This window comes from Brachionichthys hirsutus, unplaced genomic scaffold (genome assembly GCF_040956055.1).
Source record: "Brachionichthys hirsutus isolate HB-005 unplaced genomic scaffold, CSIRO-AGI_Bhir_v1 contig_324, whole genome shotgun sequence".
In the NCBI taxonomy this organism is placed as follows: domain Eukaryota; kingdom Metazoa; phylum Chordata; class Actinopteri; order Lophiiformes; family Brachionichthyidae; genus Brachionichthys; species Brachionichthys hirsutus.
In genome coordinates this window covers 6,714-16,948 of record NW_027180968.1, presented here as the reverse complement: position 1 = coordinate 16,948, position 10,235 = coordinate 6,714, and the positions used below count along the sequence as shown (strand labels likewise).

Below are 10,235 nucleotides of genomic sequence, written 5' to 3'. Positions count from 1 at the left end.
TATATGGATAAGGGATAAGTTATACGGGTAAAAGCTGCATTTAATTCAAAATGATTTTATTAAGGATTGTTGATGACAGATATAGACTGATAGATAGAGACTGTCTAAAAATGCGTTAATCCAATATATGACTAACCCGCTCAAACCCAAAACATAGGCATAATTATAATAATAATAATAATAATAATAATCGAATAAAGGTAATTTTAAACGTATTTTTTACCGTTAGACAAAAATGGAAATTCAGATACGCATAAATGATAAAAGACTTATTATAAGAAAATCAGAATTTCTTCACCTGATTTTTTTTAGATACAATTATTAGATTACATGCAACATTTTTTTCGTCTCTTCTCTTGGCTTTAGAGAGGAGAGAGAGAGGGAGAGAGAGAGAGCGAGAGAGAGAGAGAGAGATGATAGCAGCTGGATCTTGATCACAAGGTGGTCTATAATCTCTCACTCCTCCTCTCTTTCGTGTCTGCTCTTTAGTCTTGATTATTTCAAACAGCTGTTCTGCTTGACTTCTTATTCAAATAAAGACAAATCGAGCTTTGAAGATTTTAAACACTCTGTTTTTGCGCGCTGTGCGTGGCTGGCTGCGGTCATATCCCCGCATAGAGCAATCAACACGGATGTCCAGTCTCAAGGAGAAGATATGTATCAGGGCATAATGACAACCAACCACGGACCCCCCTCCTACGAGCCGGGGTTCCTCCACAGCACGCCGGCGGGCGCCTCTCCGGTCTACGTGCCCACCACCCGGGTCGTCACCCCCATGATCCCGGCGCTGCCTTACCTTCAGAGCCCCGGCGCGTCGCAGCAGAGCAGCGGCGTGACGAGCCACTCTGCCTGGGCGCAGCCAGGCGCCGACTCGGTGCCCGCGTACAGTCACTCCCCGGTTCCTTCGCGCTTCGCCTTCTCCACCAGCCCGCCTCTGTCCTCCGGGGGGGCCACGGCGCGGGACACGGCAGCGTCCTACGGGAGAGAGCACTACGGCGCACGGAGCCTCAGCGGGTCGTACCACAGTCCCTACGCGGCCTACATGAGCCCGAACGTGGGCGGAACGTGGCCGACGTCCCCCTTCGAAAGCCCGGTCCTCCACAGTCTGCAATCCGGCGCTGCTCCTTGCACACCGCGGCACCAAAACATTGGTAAGGATCAGGAATTGATTTTATATTATACGTCCCCCCCCCCCTCCTCCAAAATTCAATTCAATTTACAGGCCTTATTTATTTATTGTAAACCTTAAAACGTATATCAATTAATTATGGGCCAAGTTAACTTTTTAATGGCATTAAATGCCATTTAACGACAACGCCAATTTCCGGTGGTGCATGATTTTATGTAGTACATTTTTTTTTTAAATCGATCTAACAACCAAAAATATTTCTTTGTAAATGCACAGCACGAGATGAGTCGGAAGAGTTGGGTTTAATAAATCCACCAGATACTCCGATTGTCACCTCGGAAAATGAATTCGTTTAAGGAAGTACTATTTAATTCAGTGTATTTACAAGTCACTGAATATGATGTGGAAAACAACTGCGTTCAGAATAAAATCTGGTTCATCTGATTCATCCGTGTTGCTGCTTTTACTCTGAAGTATCCGAGCCACAGAGTAATTTAATATTATATTTAGACCGGGGTAATTAGCTATATTATTGATGCTGTTTTTGTATAGTTTGATTCTGCACATAAACACTATTTATTTCAAAAAATAAATAGAAACGTTTCGATTAGGCCTTTAAAAAATATTCTTCTGTGGAGGCAAACACAAACCTCCATATTTAAACTTTTAAAAATAAAATCAAACAGTAGACCAGAACAAATATTAATAACACTGTATGCAACATACCCAAACAATGTGTGTGTGTAAAATGTTTGGTGTATTCATATCAGTCAAATGTGTATTGTAATAATGACATCTGATTCTGAGCTTATTGTGGCTCCAGGGCTCCAGATAAGGTTTGATTTGAGTTGAAGTGTGCTTGAGGAATCAGGTCATCAGCAGCAGCGTTGCACTCAATGGAAATGCCTCCTCTCCTTTTTCTGAGAAGGCAATCTCATTCCAATCTTGGCCTTTCCATCAGTTGCATGCTTTATGTTCTTGCAGCAGGAATGAGTTGGTCTGGAGCTGCCGGCTGACCTCTGGACTATCGCAGCACATTGATCATGCTTAGCTTGTGGCTTTTCTCTGTGACTTGCTCCTCATAGTCAACATTACTAATCAGTGCTGTGTTTATTTCTGCATTTCTTCCATTGTCATGCTTTCTGCAGCGCTGGCAGCATGTCAGTGGTGTTTTATTCGCTTCTTTGAAAATAAAATGCAATATATTCCCATATCATTGTCATTGCAGCACCTTATCTTCAGGCTAGACTATACATATCCGGCATTATTAATATCAATTGATATTCAAAGATTAAGAAACAGATTGGCTGTGCGAGAAGCAACACTGATCACTGACCTCGTCATCAGATTACAATAACATTTAAATCACATTAAACTGTGCACTCGTCGGTGCACGGAGGACGACTGTCACCTGGCTTCATCCCTTTGTTTCACTATCACAACAAATTAAATTCTGATTAAATCCTCACTCAAGCATGCAGAGAAACAGAAAGGGCAACTCTCTCCAGGCCCATTTTAATGCCATTGACAGAAAAAACAAACTAATGTTTTATAATCATCACATAAAATATGAACAATTCAGAGAAATCAGATTTTCCTCATCTTCTTATCTTTGTAAAAATAAATTATATATATATTTTTAGGTCTTATTACTCTTTATTTAGAAAAACATGACCACTTTGCTCAAACAAACAGCTCACAATATCTTTATAGATTATTATATAAATAAGTTATGCTCCGTTTGTCGTATTTAGCCTTGATCTTATCCTCCTTTCAATTTGATCTTAATTTCCAGCATCAATGTCATTCCTATAATGACATATTTGTTTTACTTTAATTTATGGTTAAATATCAAAGTAAAAAAACCTAAAATATTATTTAAAATGTCTGTATTGTCATTCTGTTAAGACCCTGGCAATGCTTCAAAATGTGAAAGTGTCTCCCTTACATGAAAGCAGCCTCTGCTTACTGTGTATAACAAGAAGAGACAGTTCAGCAATTTATTATCGACATTATTTTTGCTTTGTTTGTACAAAAATTAGAGAATTTGCAGTGAAAAGAATGCAAAAGCACTGGCACTAAAATGGGCCTAACTGTGAAGAAGAAGAAAAAAAAGGGGGGGGGGGGGGGGGGGGAGCAGAAGCAACTAAATACTCCATGAAAAGTAAAACTCTAGTACCGAATTAAAAGCGTGTACTACTACAAAATGCACCCAGAAAATAATCCAAGTACAACATTGTGTCACAGTTGTTGAATGAATTCAGTGAAAACGCTTGATTTCTCTCATCAGAAGGGTTGGCGAGGATAAATAAGACATCCAGGAATTCTGCGGTGCAAAATGTCAGAAAAAGGAAAATACTTGAGTAACACATTGTTTTGTATAGTTTATTTTGAATGTTGCTGCTGCTCCCCTCAGTGACCGTCAGTAGATTGGTTGTTGGTATTTATTAAATATTAAAAACCACATTTCGATAAAGACGCTGACATTATGCAGCAGAAAAAGAAATACGCTTCTGCTCATATTGACGCGCTGATATTTTTTTCTGTGCATGTATTGTCTTTTGTTGCTGTCTTGTGTTGGCTATTGCTTGCCACAGCTCAAGGTTAGTGTGCCGCGCTGCCTTTGTTTTGCTCTCAGCCTTGGAGGAGGCCCTGCATGTGTATCAGTCAATCCAGCTACACTGAACAGCTGGAAGCCAGATTTATATTATGAGAGGAAGAATAGTCTCGCTGTGGAGATATATGAACATCTGCCTTTCACATCTCTCCCACCAGCCTGACGGGGATGGAGTAATAATAACCTGTTCAGCTTCTATCTCTGCTGAATGAATAAAAAAGGAAAAGTTGTCACTTCCACTCCACAGATCCCCCCCCCCCCCACTTGAGCTGTGTGAGAGAGGAGAGACGCCCGTGATAGAAACAGAGTCTCTATTTGAATGTGATCTATCCCGTCTCTTTTTCCAGTGTGTTTTTTTTTATCTCATGGGCAGCAGGGAGATAAGGATGGATTCCAGGCTGCTTGTGTGGATCTGAAACCTGCACCCCCTGCTGGTCTAGAAAGGCCCATGAAGCTGACTGTCACAAATTCCAAGCAAGCAGGAAACTTAATTTATGGGGATTGAAGTCCTCTTTGAATCACAGAAACAATCTCTGGAGAGTTTCAGTGAATGGATTGACTTTGAATTGATAATGTGGAGCGACTCGTGTGAATGGTTGTCTTAAAGACCAAATAGCTGTGTGTTGTTACCAGAAACACTTTGTCAGACGCTCTCTGAGTTGTATTTATTTTGTGTAGTATGTTCATTTCACCTCCGTCTGTTATCAACCTGTGTAATCTGTATGCATATGCCAATATCATTGATATAGTATGTCCAGCAGTATATGTTTGTGCACTCAAATCTATGCATATTCTAATTTAATCTACATATATCTGACTACACATTTTGTATACTTGGTCTATATCCTTCCATAGACACACACATATTATGTCGAGCTGTATACAATGTTCATAGCACCAGATCTGTGTACATAACAGCTGCAAACCTGCACAATGCTGTCGAATAATTGCACCTCTGGTTAGATGATCAACTACATTTCATTACCTTGTACTTGTACGCGTGTAATGACAATAAAGTTGAACCTAACCTATCAGAGTAAAATTATAAAGTAACATACAGTAAAAACCCGTAGGCATGTCACCATTATCCAGGTGTTAATTATCTTGGATTACGATGACCTGGGTGACTGACAGGATGTACACAGATGTGTTCTTACACGGCTCACTTTCAAGTCAGAAAGTGAAAACCCTCATCGCATTTCTCTGACCTCTCATCTTTCTTTCAGACCTCTTTGATGACTTCGCCGAGGGACGAGAGTGCGTTAACTGCGGGGCGATGTCGACACCCCTCTGGAGGAGGGATGGTACCGGCCACTACCTGTGTAACGCCTGCGGACTGTACCACAAGATGAACGGCATCAACAGACCCCTAATCAAACCCCAAAGACGGCTGGTGTGTGGCAGAGGAGCGGAGAGGTCTCTCCTGGAAGTCGCCGCTTTCACTTCTACCTTTTTAACCGTGGTCTGTTAAAACATGTTCTGTGCTGCAGTCTGCTTCGAGGAGGGTGGGCTTGTCCTGCACCAACTGTCACACCACCACCACCACCCTGTGGCGACGAAATGCAGAGGGCGAGCCGGTCTGCAACGCCTGTGGCCTGTACATGAAACTCCACGGGGTGAGAGAAGAACCGCTGCTGAAAACGGAGCACCTGAAACACGTTCTCATTGCACGAGCAAACTCCAAATGATCAATTAATGGCCATAACTCCTCTAAAGGAAGTCTTTTGACAGTGATTTTCAATGTTACTCTATTGCGGCGAATATTAAAGCCTTGCACAAAATTCCATTTACTTCCATCTGTAGTGGAAGTTTAATCATGAAAACGCTTATGTGACGATCCACCCATCATTTTTACACTAAGATTTTGCCCCGCCGTTCTTCACAATGCTGGTTGACAAAAGGTCATGTCTTTGTCTTTGTCTTGGCGTGCTGGCAGGTACCTCGCCCCCTGGCTATGAAGAAAGAGGGAATCCAGACCCGCAAACGCAAACCCAAGAACCTCAACAGGCCCCAAACTGGTAAGCTTCACTGCGAGTAGTGAGTGTTTGTATTTGGTATATGATAAAGTAGCAAATACCTGGCCCTATAAACTATATAGACGCGTAAAGACATCTGAATTGTCCCCCCACAGCGACCCCGGGTGGCGAAGGGGCTCCAGCCACGCCAACCAGCACTCCCCGCATCTCCACCGCCACCACCGAGGAGCCTCGCCAGATCAAGACAGAGCCGGACACCCACAGCTTGTACACACACCACAGCCCACACACACAGGTCGGACACATTTCATAGTATTTACACACAGAAGGTGTTTGTCAGGTTCGGTTAGAGATAAGAGGCTGACATGGGTTAAAACTTTCAGATAAAAAAGTCTACAAATTAAAGGGCAAAGGAAAGGAAAATGAATGTGATGTCATTGAAAATACAATTTCCCTCCACTTCCCTCCAGATTTCAGCCCTGCCAGCCTACATGGCGGCTCAAGGTGGGGTCATTCCTCTCAAGATGTCCCCTGGGGGCCACGGCGGCTCTCCTGCCTCCAAATCTGAGCCCTGGAACAACTTAATTCTGACTTAGAAGACCTGCAACTCGGCATCTCGAATCAACCTATAGCTCTACCAATTGAACTCTACTGAGAGACAGCGGCCTCCAGAACAGCAGCCTCACGATTTGGACTTGGGCTGTTCCCAACAACCCCCTCACACTGTGTACAGCGATTCCTTCAAGACAACACTCTGAGACAAGCACGTCAGAGCGAAATGGCTATCTTTAAACAGACTGCAGAGATGCTGCGTGGTCTTTCCACCCTCCCAGGAGTTTCTGTTTGACAGTCACGACAGAGCAGAACTGTGATTAAACACGACTCTTGATGAGGAACTGCAAAGAGTGACAAGGGGAAATTAGTGCATCACTCTTCAACAACCCCCCCCCCCCCACCACCACCACCTTTTTTCCCTTTCTACCAATGCGGAAGCATTAAGTGACAAACACTGTAACATGTCTCCCACATGCAATAGTCATGGTCAGACTTTTTAAATTTTTATTTTAATACATCTGATATAATTTTTACATTATTGTGGACAATTTCACGTAAAGAGATGGATGCAAATAATCAAATATACAATTGTGATACAAGATGAACTAAATAGTCGGCAAACAAGCATCATGTCATGAATGTGGATGGTGGAGATGCCACGTGTGACGGATGTTCAAAAGTGCACGGGCGAGAAAACACATTATTTAGTACTTGAGGCTAATATTTATTGTTGAACTCAAAACCATTCATTTCTGATATTTTAGCTGATTGTCGTTCGATAAACTCATCGTGTGAAGACTGAACAGTTTGAATGCTTTTTGTTGTAGCAAGCGCACCTGCTATGTGTAAACTCGGGATATCAGTACGTTTAATACGGAAATAACCAATATATATATATATATGAGCAAATACGCAAAAGAACTCCACTCCAGTATAATTGTAAAGCACCAGATGGGATGTATTATAAGTAAAGATATAGTGAACGATGGTATTTTCTCAGTAGTGCGCTAACACCGCCTGACGCCTGCTCCTCTGTGTGCGACTGTAGTTCGACTGAGGAAACTAATAAAAACAAAGCATTTTGACATAATGCAAATAAATATGCATTTCTTCATTTTTACATGTATTTTTTTCTATACTTTTGTGAATATTTAGTCTTCCACTTCCACAACTTGGCTTCAAAAATTGCAACCTCTGAATGTTCAGATACTGTTTAGTGAAGACGCTGGATGGGGGGGTAGACTGAAGTTTGACCTCTGCATATTTGTCCTGCACCATCGCCTTCCTGCGAGCTTTATTCTAATCGTTGAGGTCATCGGAGACGCAAACTCCTGTCCAACTTGGTCCTGAAAGCAATGCTTTAATCACGCCGTTCACCTCCCTTTTTGAAAACCCCTGGGGTTTGGGAAATGTAGTATTGGTGCGTGTAAAAGATCTACGGGCTGCGGGCCGGTTCTAATAATAAATCAATATCATCCCAGGGGCCGTAGAAAACCTTCTTGCGGGCCTGATGTGGCCCCCGGGCCTTGACTTTGACATATGTGTTCTACACTGTTGCACCATTATTTGACCTTGTCCAAAAGCTGAGTTATGCTTGTGAATTTGCACAGTCCAACCTAACTCAGTTCCAGGTTCCGGATCTGGATACCTGTCGATACACAGAAAGATCCAGTCTCTGTTGTCCAATCACAGCTGTCCAATCACTGATTAAAGAACAGGTGATGGAGATCAAAGGTCCTGGATCATCAAAAAGATCTTAAGATCTTTCTGTTGTCCAATCACAGCTGTCCAATCACTGATTAAAGAACAGGTGATGGAGATCAAAGGTCCTGGACCATCAAAAAGATTTTAAGATCTTTCTGTTGTCCAATCACAACTGTCCAATCACTGATCAAAGAACAGGTAATGGAGATCAAAGGTCCTGAGCCATCAAAAAGATCTTAAGATCAATGTAAGCAAAATTATATATGTGTGTAATTTCGCGGATCAAACTATCCAGGGTTTCGGATAGTATGGCATGGAAAAGCGGAAGTGGGGACGCAGACAGGTAGTCTAAAGAATCAGCAGAATTCTTAATGTTATATAAAGGAACAACACAGAGAACAAAGCACCACAGTTTGTGTTTCATCCACCAAATTCATTATGTTCTCATGTTTGAGAAAAAAGGCAACAACTATTGTGTGACTACGCACCCACGAAGAACAAGAAACCGGAAGAGGGGTTTAGAAAATCCTTACTAAGCTTTGATTTGAATGAATTTGGTGGTTGAAACAGAAACGGTGCTGCTTAGCTCTTCTGTGGTGTTCCTTCATATAACATGAAAGGTGATCCCTGACCGTTTTGACAAATCCATCTAAAAGTAAATAGATTTCTCATGGGCTATGAAATCCATTTTGTTTTACGTCACACCCAAGCTCACTGCTGTTGTGGAGTATAGCAGCGATCTGTTAGCAGCGATGAGATCCTCTGTTCCGCCTTTGCAGTCTGACCCACAGCGCCAGCAAAGACGAGAGGAGAGTGAGGAAGAATCCAGAGATGAAGATGGAGATGAAAATCAACGGGGACTAGATTTGCTCAGCTGTGTTTGGTGTCTCTGGCATCTGCGCAGCCATGGCGACAGAGAGTGTCTGATCTAAAGAGCTCCGTTTTATTTCTGCCGGAGTCCCATGGTAATTATTTGTTTCATATTAATTTTACTTCACAAACACAATATACTGATATTGTGTTTGTGTGCGTGAACGGTTGTTTGTCTCTGTTGCTCCTCCGCCGTGTGCCGGAGATGCAGACGAGCTCTTTCTCCGCTTTAGACTGTCAGATTAGAGGAGTCTGTCTGTTAGAAGCTATTGAAGAACCTCGGCTGCATCTCCGGCACACGGCGACGCAGCAGAGACAAACAAACGTTCACGCACACAAACACAAATATCAGTATATTGATATTGTGAAGTAACGTTAATATGAAACAAATAATTACCATGGACTGCGGCAGGAATAAAACGGAGTGCTTTACAGCTCTGTCGGCATGGCTGCACAGGCCAGAGACACGAAACACGACGACCAAATCTAGTCCTCGTTGATTTTCATCTCCATTTCCATCTCTGGATTCTTCCTCACTCTCCTCTCGTCTTTGCTGACGCTGTGGGTCAGACTGCAAAGGCGGAACAGAGGAGCTCATCGCTGCTCAGATTGCTGCTGTACTCCACAACAGCAGTGAGCTGAGGAGGCGTGGGGGTGCATTCTGGGTGTGCTGGGGACACACCCAGAATGCTTGCAATGTAAACATTGGCGGCCCTCAACAAAATTGATATTATAACTTTAAGGAATAATTATATATTTTTAGACCGATTTGTCAGAAGCCCTGGATGGGGTTGGGTGGATGGGGGATTAGGGGATTCTACATCGCTCACAAAGAACTTTAAGAATAAAGTTTTGTGGGGATAATCCTGGTAATTAATAGGTAAGTACTTCAGATAATATTTTTACAATTTTAACATTTCCTTTTTTCTTTCTTTATTTCTTATCTCCTCCCCAGATATTTATTAATGCAGCCTCAGAGGTCGCAGGTTCGGTGTCTCCCTTGATCCGGTCCCAAGTCCGGCATGAATGGCATCCGGCGTACAACTACCAGACGAGACGGTTGATTGGCTGTGACGAACCCCGACGGTAAAGTAAGGTAAGTATTATAATAAGGTAATAGTTTTGTAAAATTGTCCTTTTTTTTTTTTCAGGTCCACCCCGGGAAGCAGGTCAACACCTACATAGACAGGTAAGTATTTACAGGTAGGCGAACAGGTAAGTAATTCTAAATAAACTCCACATGCATTCTTAAAATATAAATATAACAATTTGAGCGTTAGGGTTAGTGTTTAACTTAATATTTAGCGTTTATTGTTTGTGATAATATTGCTTCTCCCCCCCCCCCCCCCCCAAGATATTTCATGTGTATTTATTAATGCAGCCT

General features: G+C 42.4%; 1 protein-coding gene across 1 annotated transcript; it reads left to right on the top strand.

Moving 5' to 3' along the window:
• Nucleotides 1-655: 655 nt before the first annotated feature.
• Nucleotides 656-6,318, top strand: LOC137917035 (transcription factor GATA-4-like). The gene is made up of 6 exons (XM_068759919.1): nt 656-1,151; nt 4,973-5,139; nt 5,237-5,362; nt 5,683-5,776; nt 5,878-6,017; nt 6,193-6,318. Exons 1-6 carry the CDS (start codon nt 656-658, stop codon nt 6,316-6,318), a joined length of 1,149 nt encoding a protein of 382 aa, XP_068616020.1.
• Nucleotides 6,319-10,235: the final 3,917 nt, after the last annotated feature.

Bases quoted from the DNA above. Each gene is read 5' to 3' on its own strand.
- LOC137917035 (XM_068759919.1), top strand. From the start codon at position 656: ATGTATCAGGGCATAATGACAACCAACCACGGACCCCCCTCCTACGAG. The intron at 5,140-5,236 runs GTGTGTGGCAGA...TCTGTGCTGCAG, and splicing joins TCAAACCCCAAAGACGGCTG to TCTGCTTCGAGGAGGGTGGG. The intron at 6,018-6,192 runs GTCGGACACATT...ACTTCCCTCCAG, and splicing joins ACCACAGCCCACACACACAG to ATTTCAGCCCTGCCAGCCTA.